We start from the raw sequence: 14885 nt of genomic DNA, 5'->3' as shown, positions 1-14885 counted from the left end.
ATTTAGTGTCTTATGTTGGCCTTACCTAATGCATTATGTACAACCACAACAACATTTATTTTAGTGATATGCTGTTGACCTTTATGGTTGTGCCACCATCACGAAAAAATATAATTATCGATACTATAGGTTAGGTATTAGGCTATAAGAATTATGTCAGGAAACCGTCAGATCTGGCTAAGAAAACAAATTGGGCTTTCTTTAGTCTTGCATACAGATTAAAAATGTGTGAAATTTCGAACATTTAGGTTCTTTTTTAAAATGTAGGCTACTGACCGCATTTGAATGTTAAAACACAGGCGGATAAGATAACACTGCTTACCGATCCAGTTTTGTTGAATTTTGTTGAACTGGTAGCTGCATTCTGCTGCCTTCTGGCTGTACACCGCAATTGCATACAATTATTTTAACGATGTTGCCTCTCGTTATACTTGTGTGATATGTTAATGGTTTGTTGGTAAAGTGATACACCGCTCTAATATTCTCTAACTAGACAACGTCTCGTTATTTACTGTTCAGGAAATATATTTTCCCCTCACATGTGGCGCCAAACCAGTAGGTGGCAGTAATGGTCTACTGAATTCATTTCTCACCCTGCTTACTCCCATCAAGGTTAGTGGCGAGTAAACATGGCAGCATTGAAGGTGCTCAGCACAGGGATGGGATTTCTGCAGTCGTCCTTGCCGTTTTGTAGACAGGTAGAATCAAGTTGACCCGATTCTGTCAGGATTTGTAAAGTGATTTATTCGTATTTTGTGTGTGAATGGTGTAGGTTCCTTTGTTTGTTGATGCGGAGCCTGCGAGGCTCGGTGACTCGAACGTTACTATGTTACACGTAGAGGAACCAGTGACATTTGAAGTTCATGACTAATGAAAACATATTGCTGCACGTTAAATTTGTAGTTTTTATTTTTACTTTAGATAGAAAGTTTTTATTTTAATAGAAAGTTAAATCAGTATTTGTACTGCCGGAAGTTAACCATGGTTTGTTAAAGTAACGTTAAGCCTGTTTTTCGGAGTTTGATTACCATTAGTACATTACCATAGTTTTATTTTAAACAGTATGGTTGATCTATGGTTACTGTAGCGGGACCATGGTAAATTTGTTGTTACTGTGGGCTTTGTTGCAAAACTATAGTGTTAAAACCATTATTCATTTTTATAGGGGCTGTAACTGACCTGTACGCATTTACATCTTTTATCTGTTGTTTTCAGGCCTGCAGAAGTTCACTGGGAATGGTGGAACAGTTCAGGAGTTATTATGTTGACTGGAGGATGTTACGGGATGTGAAAAGGAGACAAATGGCATATGAATATGCAGATACAAGACTTCGTATAAATGCCATTAGGAAAAATACTCTTTTGCCAAAAGAGCTGCAGGTATGTTCAAAGATTTGCAGACTTCATCTATTATCTACCATTTAGCTTGAGATATTGCTGACTTTTTGCCTTTTTATATAATCTCTTACCCACTTTTGTTTTTGGTACTTTATGATGTTGGTTTGTTAGTTTGCCGTCTTGGTCACAAACTAAACTGTTGTATAACTATTGTTTTTAAAACTTTTATTTTATTCTTGGTTGTTGGCTGAACTATTGATTAACAGACTACATTTTATAACAACGATGTTTACTTAATAATAATAATAATATATATAATAATATAATGAAGGTATTTGTTTTTTAAAGTGAACTTTTTAAGTTCAAACTCATTTAAACTAGACCTAACTAAATGTTACGTTAAAGTGCAAAGATTTTTCTGTGTGTGTCTTTCATAGCATTTTTGTCCATGAGAATTGTAGTCTCGCACCATTATTTACAAGCTGTATATGCTTGAAATTACAGTAAAGCTACTGTGCAAAGGATGTTGCTCTCTTGTAAATAATGGTGTTCTCATATGCCTCGTCTCTTTTTTTGTTTCCGTAGGAGATAGCTGACAAAGAAATAGCTGCATTGCCTCGAGACAGTTGCCCAGTGCGCATACGCAACAGGTGTGTGATGACATCACGTCCACGTGGGGTGAAACGCAGGTGGCGTCTTAGCCGCATTGTTTTTCGGCATTTAGCAGACCACAACCAGATGTCTGGGGTACAGCGATCGATGTGGTAATCACCAAAACAAGTAGTGAATGGATAACCTCAGAATGAACTGCAGCTTGTTATACTTTTAAAAAGGAATACATCCTAATGTAGAATATTGAGTTCCATACCACAGAGCTGGAAAACCACCTAGCACTGCTTGGGTGTCACTTTTTTTTTTTAATAGAGTAAATGCACATTGGCAAGTTTTTTTTATTCATCTAATAGCACATGTGTTATGTTATTGTACATACAATAAATTATGCAACTTCTTCCATCTGTCTCTTAATGTGTTGTGTTGACTTTTTGAGTATTACAATGTTTGTATCTTTTGTAATAATTGTGTGTAAGTCTGTCACTGGTCCTCAATGTAAAAAGATGGATCTCAACATCATAAAGTCACTGTTGGACAGAGGTCAAATATGCAAAAAAATGCTTAAAAACCAAAGACCTGTGTGCGACCTACAGGATTTTTCTGGTTACCAGTGGATGTCAGAATTATCATTAATTGTCAGAGTAAAATTGTACATAGAAGTTTATGTAAACTTAAGAATGCATGTGTTTGCGAGCACCTTTGGAAAATAGTTGCCTACCAGAGCATTCAGTTTTTTGATATTTGTGTTCCTGTCCCTGTTTTGATGTATGTTAAATGTAGTTGACTCTAACAGTGGGAGTCGGGAATCAGAGTCGACTTCAAAAGAACCCAGAATCGAACACCCCTTAAGTAATCTAAATGAGCACACAGATTGTAGCGATGTCTCTGTTTCCAGGTTTTTTGTTTGTACCTGAAACTTAAGGCACCGCTTCAGCTCAGTAATGTAAGTAAAAAGTTATCAAGCAATTATTAAAGAACAGTAAACAGTCAGTGATGAAATAATAACAAATGGCAAATAGAACAGGTAACGAACAGCAGTACAAACTTTATCAACTACTCTTATACTAAACAGCGGCCGTCACAGCTTCCGTAGCATACAAGATGGCGGCTGCGATGACGTCGTTTCTTGGACTCGGGTCGACGCGCAATATGATCACGTCTGCACTGTAATCCATAATAATTCTATGAGCGAGTGCACGTCAAAACTTTATTTCGCTACTTTTGATGCACTTATCAATCATAATACATTTACATTTAAACATTTGAAAAGAAAGATCCGTGTGCGTATGTGTAAAAGGTGAAGCTACTTAAACCTTAGGCTATAGCTGTCAATCTGATCCCTAAAGATCTGTCCGTCTAATACAGATATTTACTCTCACTGCACATTTGTGCCATGCCAATTAGTTATACATATTGTCTGTCTTAAATTAATGCATAGATGAATTTACTTGGAAGATAAATAATGTTTTAAAAACAAGGTTCTCTGAATCAAGAATTTTTGGTTACACTTTATTTTAGTGCCCCTGTTACAGTGTAATTATACATTTAAGTACTGAGTAATAAAAATTAACTACATGTACTTACTTTAAGATTAGGGTTAGTTACATGTAATTATGCATAATTTATAGTAAATACATGTAACGTGTAACAAGGGCATTGTAAAATAAATTGTAACCAACCTTCTGCTATGTATGCAAGAAAGAAATTAACCTGGGAATGTTGGGTGTGCGTTTTTTGTCGTGATGCAGGTCTTAAATTTAATTCATAATGGTTTTAAAAAGGTCTTAAATTTGACTTTGTGAAACTAGCAGAAACCCTGTCTATAATAAAAGTTTGTTTCCAAGTCATTTTGGGTCACTTGACTCCCATAGGATAAAAGACTACTAGTCAGTGGTGACCCAAAACGGCTTAGTTACAGACTTTCATTAAAATATTATTTGTGTTCCACACAAAGAAATGTATACAGGTTTGTAACAACTGGAGGGTGAGCAAATGCTGGCAAAAGTTTCATTTTGGGGCTAACTATTTCTTCAAAATGCAGGAATGAATCCCCTAAATTATTGTTCCATGTGATTACGGTGATGTCATCAACAACAGCTAGTTGTTCAGTTTGGTTCCGTACACACTGAATAGATTTTCTCTTCATGTGGTTGTCACAGAGAATTGTTGCGTTGTTACAGTTTTGTAAATAATGGATTTGTAATGGGTATAAATTGTATGGTCTTTATTGCAGGTCTTCTGTGAGACCCAGCTGAAGACATCAAGAGGCCTGGACAGATGTTGGCCTGCAGAACACACCACTCTGACCGCTCTGCTGTTCCATGGATGACTGACTACTACCATGTTATTAGTTTACCCCAAAACGAAAATTTTGTCTTCATTTACTCACCCTCATGACATTTCAAACCTGGATGACTTACTTTCTTCAGCAGAATACAGAAGGTATTTTAAGAAAACCATTGGTCCCCATTGACTTGCACTTTTTGTGTACCCATACAATATCAGCCAACGTTGTTCTGTTACAAACATTCTTCAAAATATCTTCTTTTTTGTTCTTCCACAGAAAGAAGGGCATACAGGTTTAAAATGACAAGAGGTGGGTGAACCATCACTTTAAAGTCAACTGAGCGCCTGTGAAAGTGGCGTTTGTTGTTGTAAAGTCACACACGTGTATCAGTAAATAGAAGTTTTTTTTATAAGCTGCAGTTTTCTATTTTATTTTGTTACAACACAACAGTATTACCTTTTCAGGGTCTTTATGTGAGGTGCACAAATCCTAAAACATCCCGAATGACTAAAATAGTATCACAAGTGTACATTTTACAATACACTATAACAAAGTATAGTGCGATAGGGGGGTGAAAAACCACCCGAAAAATCCCATAGACTTAACATTGCGCCCAACTTTGAGGGGTCGTAGCTCCGACCGAGGACATCGTAGAAACATTTGAATGATACACCAGTTCAAGAGGCTATCAGGCTCTGTAAGAACATCACTCACAATGGGGTGTAAGTTGCACCCCTGGGGTGTAAGAGCCACCCAAAATGTCCCGTATAATTATAATGGCCCATTGACTCCCATTCAAAACCTAGATACCGATTTTTTTTTCGCATTAGACCCATGAATGTATACATCAAATCGAACGGCACATTGAGAAATGGTGTACCATGACTTTTGGAAGCGATCGGGTGAGGGGGGCGAAAAAACACCCGAAAAAGCCCATTGACTTAACATTGCGCCAAACTTTGATGGGTCGTAGCTCAGAGCAAGGATTTTGTAGAAACGTGCGGGTTACCACATTTGAAGAGGCTATCAGGCTCTATAAGAACATGCATTACATTGGGGTGTAAGTTGTACCCCTGGGGTGTAAGAGCCACCCAAAATTTCCTATTGACAGGAAGCATGCCCATATAAGGTGTAAAACCGTCCCGTGTTGAATATCTTCGCAGTACAACCACTTAGAGACAAGGGGGTGGGCTCATTTTGCTCAGGCTACCAATCAGTGGCACATGATTATTATGAAGTTATTAAGCCACGCCCATAGCAACCATTTACAGCAACCTTGCAACCGATCCCATAGACTCTCATTATAAAAAGTCCAGGTGGATATCTTTGCAACACAGTGTCGTAGAGACAAGGGGGTGGGCTTGTTTTACTCAGGCAACCATTCAGTGTCCCAGAATCATCATGAAGCTTCGATGCCACGCCCATAGCAACAAAACATGTCAGCCTAGCAACCATTTAGCAATACCTATATCTCTCCATCGGAACATCGTAGAGACACGGGGGTTGGTTCGTTACACTCATAGCTTAGAGCATCATCTATTGGCAGATGCTAAGCCACGCCCATAGCAACCAAACAGGTTAGCCTAGCAACCATTTAGCAAAACCTATATCTCTGCATAGGAACATCGTAGAGACACGCGGGTTGGATCATTTCACTCATAGGTTAGAGTATTATCAATTGCAGATGCCAAGCCACGCCCATAGCAACCAAACAGGTTAACCTAGCAACCATTTAGCAACGCCTATATCTGTGCATCAGAACACCATAGAGACACAGGGGTTGATTCGTTTCACTCATAGGTTTTCACTCATAGTACTATCAAGTGCAGATGCCAAGCCACGCCCATAGCAACCAAACAGGTTAGCCTAGCAACTGTTTAGCAACACCTATATCTCTGCACCAGAACATCGTAGAGACACGGGGTTGTTTGTTTCACTCATAGCTTAGAGTATTATCAAGTGCAGATGCCAAGCCACGCCCATAGCAACCAAACACATTAGCCTAGCAACCGTTTAGCAAGACCTATAACTCTGTATCAGAACATCTTAGATTCATGGGGGTTGGTTAGATTCATTAGTACTTAAAGTGTCATCACCCTAGTGCCTAGTTCCGCAGTTTGCCACGAAAGCATGACTCACAGTTTCTTTAGAAAATGTACTATCTAGTTTATTTATACTGTAGTACATGACATAAACAATCAAAGACTTCAACACAATATAGAGGATTTAAAGCAGATATTTATTGACAGAGATGAATAAACATTGTGTTTAGGCTTAACATTATATTCTTGTTTTACCACATAAGTTTAGCAGGTTGTCCGTTTAAAGGAAACATTGAAACAACAATCAAAACCTTCTTTAGTCACACTCACAAACACCAGGGTCCGTTCATTTAAACCAGCCAAATCGATCGAAAATCACTAAAATATGTGTTTACTCTCACACCTGTAAGGTATAAAGTAAAGAATGAATATTAATAAACCGCTTAAGTAAAATCAGGCAGTGAGGTAAAAAGAAATGACCGTTAACGTTTAAATGATGAGAGCGCTCGGCTTTTTGCAAAACAAAGAAGCGTGCTGGAGACGCGCAGGCACATGTCAGAGGCGTGCGCACAAAATAAATAGTTGTAATTGTGGTATCGAATTAAACTCCAGTTTAATAGCTGTCAGAAGTCAGATTAATAGCATTCGTCTTGACATTTTAACAGATTTTACACTGATCATACATTTTCCATACAATAACATAATACACAGAAATGACCAGATTCATTAATCAAATGACCAGTGTCGAGGTCATCTGAAGACGAGTACATGCCGTCGCTAAAACATTCTCAACGGCTCAGACGTTTCTGGAACTTAAGCAAAAATGACCAGTGTCCAGATTTTCTGAAGACCAGTACATCACGTCGCTACAAGGTTCTCTATGGGATTAATTCACGACGTTATTTGAGTACGTGGCTAGGACGTTTCTGGAACGTAAGCAAAAATTCTAAAAAAATGGAACGTTGCCAATGGATCGTCCTCAGAACGTTGTCACAAAGTAATGTCACGGTGACCAAATGAAGATGAACTGGTGACGTTGTCAGAACGTACGGTGTTAGCTGGGCCTGTACTGTCACAGCTGTACTAGGGAATAAGGCATAGTAATGTTTGACACCAAAGCAAATCACTCCAATTTAACACCTCTTTCTGTACCACTGCAATAGTGTTTTTATTGATGATAATAATCAATGAAAGAGTCAAGAGCCCAACTAAAGAAAACACTGATCACAATACCGCTGCATAGTTGAAATTTCAACATTAATTACCGATGCAAAGGAGATATTTTTTCAATGCCACTGACATTGACAAATTAACAATTTTTTTAACATTGATTCAATGGTTTTCATCTGCTCTCTTGCTATCTGGGCTTTCTCTAGGATGAAGTCTCATGTGAATTTTAAGGCTTCCCTTGGTTGTGAAATTCTTTCCACACTCAACACGTGTGTGGGCTTTTTTCAGCGTGAATCCTCATGTGGGCCTTAAGATTGCCTTTCTGTATGAAACCCTTTCCACACTGAACACATGTGTACGGGCGCTCTCCAGTGTGACCTCTCATGTGATAATCCAGATTGCCTTTCTGTATGAAGCTCTTTCCACACTCACTGCATGTGTACGGCCGCTCTCCAGTGTGACCTCTCATGTGATTTTCCAGATTGCATTTCTGTATGAAACTCTTTCCACACTGAACACATGTGTACGGCCGCTCTCCAGAGTGAACTCTCATGTGATAATCCAGATTTCCTTTCTGTATGAAACTCTTTGCACATTGAACACAAGAGTATGGGCTTTGTATTGTGTGAATTATCATGTGGGCTGTAAAACCAGTTTTGCTCTTGTAACTCTTTCCACACTCAACACATGTGTGTGGACGCTCTCCTGTGTGAATTCTCATGTGCAGTTTATGAGATTTCTTCTCTCTGAAACTCTTTCCACACTCAATACATATGTACGGCTGCTCTCCAGTGTGAATTCTCATGTGCTTTGTAAGAGTTTGTTTCTGTATGAAACTCTTTCCACACTGAGGGCAAGTGTACGGGCGTTCTCCGGTGTGAATTCTCATGTGCATTTTATGAGATTTCTTCTCTCTGAAACTCTTTCCACACTCAATACATGTGTACGGCTGCTCTCCAGTGTGAACTCTCATGTGCTTTGTAAGACTTTGTTTCTGTCCGAAACCCTTTCCACACTCAATACATGTGTACGGCTGCTCTCCAGTGTGAATTCTCATGTGATTCTCCAGATTGCATTTCTGTCCAAAACCCTTTCCACACTGAACACAAGTGTACGGCCGCTCTCCGGTGTGAACTCTCATATGATAATCCAGATTGCATTTCTGTACGAAACCCTTTCCACACTGAACACAAGCGTATGGGCTTTGTCCTGTGTGAATTATCATGTGGGCTGCAAGACCAGTTTTGCTCTTGTAACTCTTTCCACACTGAGGACAAGTGTGTGGGCGCTCTCCGGTGTGAATTCTCATGTGCTTTGTAAGACTTTGTTTCAGTATGAAACCCTTTCCACACTGAACACATGTGTACGGCCGCTCTCCAGTGTGAACTCTCAAGTGATTCTCTAGAATGCCTTTCTGTATGAAACTCTTTCCACACTGAGGACATGTGTGTGGACGCTCTCCGGTGTGAATTCTCATGTGCCCTGTGAGACTTTGTTTCTGTATGAAACCCTTTCCACATTGAACACATGTGTACGGCCGCTCTCCAGTGTGAACTCTCATGTGATAATCCAGATTGCCTTTCTGTATGAAACTCTTTCCACACTGAGGACAAGTGTGTGGATGCTCTCCGGTGTGAATTCTCATGTGCTTTGTAAGACTTTGTTTCAGTATGAAACCCTTTCCACATTGAACACATGTGTACGGGCTCTCTCCAGTGTGAACTTTCATGTGATAATCCAGATTGCCTTTCTGTATGAAACTCTTTCCACACTGAGGACATGTGTGTGGACGCTCTCCGGTGTGAATTCTCATGTGCCCTGTGAGACTTTGTTTCAGTATGAAACCCTTTCCACATTGAACACATGTGTACGGCCGCTCTCCAGTGTGAACTCTCATGTGATTCTCCAGATTGCCTTTCTGTATGAAACTCTTTCCACACTGCACAGCGAGGTGTCCTTTGCTGTCTAATCCTTTTCCACAACGAGAGGAAGTAAAACATTTGCTTGCTTCGTTTTTTTGCTTCCGTGATGATCCTGATGTTTCTTCCAGTTCCAATAGGTCTAAAATGAAACATATATATTTTTGCGACTGGTTAGTTTTTTTTCTGTCATTCTCATTTTAAGAGCATAAAATCTTCATAAAATTGTAGTGATATTACTTTAATGTTTCTTACAAATCATTAATGAAGATTAGAGAACAAACACCAACCTCTGTGTTCCTCAGTATCTTCATTTATCATTCCAGATGTGTCTGTATCAGTCATGTTAAAGTGGCTCCTTCACTTGTAGAATAACAGGAATTATTTCTGTATTCCAATCTCTATGTGGTTTGGAGAAAGAGATCTGACAAAATCATTACATTTTTTTATATTAATAAAACAAAATATATAAAAACAATATATACAATAATGTTTCTACTATGGTAGTCAATGGTGCCCCAGAACTGAAACTTGTAAACTTTACTTCTAAAATCTTCTTTTGTGTTCAGCAGAACAAAGTAATTTATATAGGTTTGGAACAAGTAAATGATGAAAGAATTTTCATTTTTGGGTGAACTATCCCTTAAAAATGTGCAATCTTTTTCTTTACAACCCCTTCTTTGCTTGTTGTCCCAACAAAGTTAATCTACACAAGTCCAACCATATGTACATAACACTATGAAGGGTTTAAGCTTGGTATCAAAGACATTTATACAGGTTTGGAGTTTATGGAAATCTATACAGGTAATGGGTTTTCGTTGTTTGTGTGTAGGTAAAACGCAGTTAATTTTATTGCGAGTAAATGGCCCATTTCCGAAGTAACTTAGACAGAGAAACATTCAGAGCACGTCATAATAACACATTCATAACATGCATACAGTGCACAAACCTGTTTAAAAGAAGGTCTTGTTATCCAGCAGTTCTCACAGGCTCGTTGTCCGTGTCTAGTATTATGTTTGTCCTGACAATTTAAATCAGTCCGTCTCCTTCTCTTTTAAACAGCAATCTCTTGTTGTATCTTCACTAGCTGGATCGGGATTTACAATCGTATTGGCTTTACCCCGGGGGCGGGGCTAGGGAATGGCAGCATCCAAGCACGTAGACGTGTCCGCCATCTTGGAACGGTCCACTGACGTCACTCGCAGTTTGCTAGAATGCCTCTGCGGAACACTGCGCAGCCAAGGCTGTGAAAACCACGGGGATTTAAATTCCCGAAAATTTGAAAAAACTTTCGTTGTTTTCACGTGATAGTTTAGCAGATATGATGTTTGAGTTTACGCACCAATAAATATGTTTTCATAATCAAACACAGTTAGCTTGCTCTTGAGTGTTAAAGGACCTGCTCGCACCATTCCAATATGACGGACGACCTACTTGTACAGCCAGGGGAGTAGCACCCGTGGGGGATAAACACCCACACTTTTCCCGGTGAGAGGGTTCAACACCCGCACTTTTTCTGCAGTTTTTCCGCAGTTTTGCACAAACGCCTTACAGCAGTCGCTCCTCCGTTTCTCTGGCCGCTCTGTGTCTGCGCTCGCTGCGGCTGCCTCCTTTCCCCTCCCTCTCAAACATGACACCGGCTTTGAGTGTGACCGGCTGATGATTGGCTGTTCTGCCTTAAGTCCCGCCTTTCTTGGTGTGTTAGATTTATCGGTCAGCTTGTGCTGAGGAGGCGGGAACTTATGATTTACATCTCCCTTTTCCAGGTACTTTGAATGAGTATTTATGCTTTCGAGGTTTTTAAATAAGCTTGATATGTGTTTGGGAAGATGTTCTGTTTATGTTTTGTTGACATGTCGAGTGTTTTCTGTATTATATTTCGTTTTCTAGACTATTGCTAATTGGGATATTGTTCAGCAGCTATAGCTAAATTCGGTTATGTATGTGGCATTTTGTAGCTTACCACCGAGTGTGTTTTTATACTTTTATAGTATCACTCATTTAAATGGGAAGCTTTTTATATCTTGTATGTTATAGGCTACCCTTTGTACCCTTCTGTCATTGTATTCATCGTTTTTATTGTTAACAAACAAACCACGTCCATCCCCCGCACTTTTGAAAAGCTTGCTATGCCCCTACGTACAGCGGCCCATAGAAACAGATGCGGCATCTAGTTTTTATATCTATGGTGAGGACTACATTTGTCAATTTTTAAATAATAAGGTCATGAAAATAATTTTCTGTGATCATTTTATCTGCCTGCAACAACAGAAGAGCAAACAATGTAAATACAGTGATATCATGCCATCTCATTAACTTTTTTTAAAAGTTTGCACTAACTAGGCCTACTATATCATACTTTCTTTTTTTGTACATAATCTGTATGCAGCCCCACTGCAAATTATTTGGCAATACAAATGTATAATTTTTGTCATGCCAATAAAGCACGCTAAATTAAAAATTGAGTCAAAAATTGTTGCCTTATTGTCCATTTAAGTAAGCCTAACATTTTATTTTTCAACATTGCTGATTAAATATTTTGCACATTGTAAATACCTAGACTCCATTGTTATGAAATAAAACAATAATGGACGTCAAGAATGTTTGTTGTGAAACTCTTTCCATATTAAAAGACATGTGAATTTAATGAATGATTAAAGATGAAAAACAACAACTATTCACAAGGTACTTTATCAGTGTTAATGGACGCTGCATTCACACAGTGGGTAATGGGCAATACAGAAAGTATTCAGGCATTCTGGCAAAAATAATAAGCTTTTATCATCTTAACTTACACATCTATAAATGTAGTCAGATAGAAAATGTTTTGCTAATAGCAGCAAGTGAATGGTTGAGACAGAGAGACTGTACTGTACTGTACTGGATTACTGTCTAGTGTCTAGAAGTGATAGGAGGATTTTTCTCATCTGACTCAGAATAACTGTATGCTGTGTTTAAAGCATAAATAATTTTAAAATTCAGATATCAGAGTATTTCATTTGTTATGTCCGTAGATGTTAAGTATTGACATTTTTGTAAAACAATTAACTTAATAAAATATATTATTATTATCATAAAATGAAGTAGTTATCATTGTTAACAATTATTTAATCTTCAACATCACATTCAGTTAACATGTATGAATAAAAAAAGTTACGTGATTTAAGTTTAGTGTATGGATTGTGTTTGGATTTATACATATTGAAACAGCCAAACATTTTATTCTGAAATAACCATATACTGTAGGTTTACTTAAAACCCAAGAGTCGTGTTTGTCCCTTCTTCCCCAATGGGTTGAGCACTTACAGTAAGTGTTTTAGAAAGGAAAACAGCTGTACTATAAAGAAATGATTAAACGATTGGAACACAAAGAAAGGGAACATAAACCCTTCTTGTTACATGTAAGATACAGTTTTTGTAGAGTGTTCAGTGTTGTTGTATGGGTGACAAAACAATGGCACTGATATATGTTAAGATGGTTTTTGCAAGGTATTTTCAGTTAAGACAGCTCATACATTCATTTTAGTCTGGGACTAGTCACCCAAAAATCTGTCAATATTTACAAACCTTCTTTTCATTTCAAACCTGTTTGTCTTTCTTTCTACTGTAGTACACAAAAGAAGATATTTTGAAAAATGTTGTTGACCGAACAGTGATGGCACCCATTCACTTGCATTGGTTTTGTGTTCATACAATAGAAGTCAATGGGTGCCACCGCTGTTCGGTTATCAACATTCTTCAAAATATCTTCTTTTGTGTTCTGTGGAAAAAGAATGTCATACAGGTTTGAAATGACATGAGGGTAATTAAATGATGACAGAACTTTCTTTTTTGGGTGAACTATCCCTTTAAGCCTTGTCTGTGAAACCGGGCATAAACTCGCAAAGCACTACACATTAAAACTGGGATTCACGCATTGTTTCTGTTTAGTGCCCATCTGCCTACAGCAAAGTTTGGTCTTCTTCAGCTTGATTGGCTGAAATTCAGTTTGGCGCTGTTTAATTTAATTGGCCCTGTGAACAGTTTTTTTATTTGATCTATCAACATTGTGATATTGACAAGCCCCCCAGCTAACACAGTTACGTTGTGACGACGTACCTGGACCGGAGCATATGCGTTGCCACGACGTACCATAATAACGTTCCAGCGACGTAACTTTGTGATTCCCATATTCGTCCTGACGACGTAACATTGGACGTTGTTGGGACATGGTGATTACCTCCTGAAGACATACCTGGAACGTACCATATTCGTCTCAGCGACATACCAAATAACATTTCTGGGACATGATGAGCACGTCCTAACGACCAAACAGTCACGTTGTTAAAATCTTTTTTTAAATTTAATTTAAACAATTATCATCCCTCACATGGAGGATTAAATTAATTTGTGATTTAATCTGTGCATTAAAGATTACATTTTAAGCATAATTGGAGTAATTTTCTATTCAAATATGTATACAGCACAGTATAGGGAGTATAAAACTCAACACAGCACTGTACATCACAATCAGATATTTAGTGATGCTTTGAAAAAGCATTACTATTGTTATTCGAACATTCTTCTTATTATTCTTGTTCCGCCAAAAGTTTGGCACGCTACTTGTCCCGCAGCTTTTGGCGTAGACCAGGGGTGTCAAACGTACGGCCCCCGGGCCGATTACGGCCCCATAAGACGTCTAATACGGCCCACGGGATGATTTGAAAAATAATACAAATATGAAATAAAAGTTTATTATTATTTTTTACTTTTTATTAAATAAAGTTTATGGCTAGTTTTTCGCTGCCATATTATGTTTGGTTTTATTCCTTTTTTATTTTATCATTGATCATTTAATTGGGCTTCTGCCGGAACCCCTAACAAGCATGCGCATTCTAAAGCGGCGCCTAAATTTCGAAAACATACGGCTAAATTGCGCGGCAAGGATTCGTGATTTTAAAAATGTCCAAAAAAAGAAAAATTGATCTGGAAGGGCGGATGTTTCAGGAGAAATGGAAGGAGACGTATTTCTTCTGTGAGGTCAACGGCAGACCGGTATGTTTAATCTGCTCACAAGCCGTGGCTGTGCAAAAAGAGTACAATATTAAACGGCACTATGAGATACACGCAGAGAAATATGATAAATACACTGGACAGCTCCGAACAGAAAAAGTAAATAATTTAGCTTTAGCTTTGAAAAAAAAGCAATCAATGTTCACAAAAAGAACAGGGACGGATGAAGCTGTAAAGGCCAGCTATTTGATTGCTAACGAAATCGCAGCGGCGTCAAAGCCGTTTTCAGAGGGAGAATTTGTCAAGAAGTGTATGGTAAAGGCGGCGGAGCTTGTGTGTCCTGAGAAAAAACAGGCATTTGCCAGTATTAGCTTGTCAAGAAATACTGTGGCTGAAAGAATTGAGGACCTTGCAGGAGACCTGAACCGTCAGCTGAAAGACAAAGTTAAGTCATTCATTGCTTTCTCTATAGCACTCGATGAGAGTACTGATATTAACGACGTAGCTCAGCTGGGGTTATTTATT

The 14885-nt window shown here is 38.4% G+C and overlaps 1 protein-coding gene and 1 pseudogene across 1 annotated transcript; one reads left to right on the top strand and one right to left on the bottom strand.

Annotated features, from left to right (window-relative positions):
• Positions 1-592: 592 nt before the first annotated feature.
• Positions 593-2352, top strand: mrps14 (mitochondrial ribosomal protein S14). Its single transcript, XM_057334558.1, has 3 exons — positions 593-698; positions 1216-1380; positions 1924-2352. The coding sequence occupies exons 1-3, from the start codon at positions 630-632 to the stop codon at positions 2104-2106; spliced, it is 417 nt and encodes a 138-aa protein (XP_057190541.1). The 5' UTR covers positions 593-629; the 3' UTR covers positions 2107-2352.
• A 3900-nt stretch (positions 2353-6252) lies between these two features.
• On the bottom strand, positions 6253-11838 carry LOC130554987 (gastrula zinc finger protein XlCGF57.1-like; annotated as a pseudogene).
• Positions 11839-14885: the final 3047 nt, after the last annotated feature.

This window comes from Triplophysa rosa, linkage group LG5 (assembly GCF_024868665.1).
Source record: "Triplophysa rosa linkage group LG5, Trosa_1v2, whole genome shotgun sequence".
NCBI classification, from domain to species: Eukaryota; Metazoa; Chordata; class Actinopteri; order Cypriniformes; family Nemacheilidae; genus Triplophysa; species Triplophysa rosa.
This window is presented reverse-complemented; position numbering and strand designations above follow the sequence as displayed.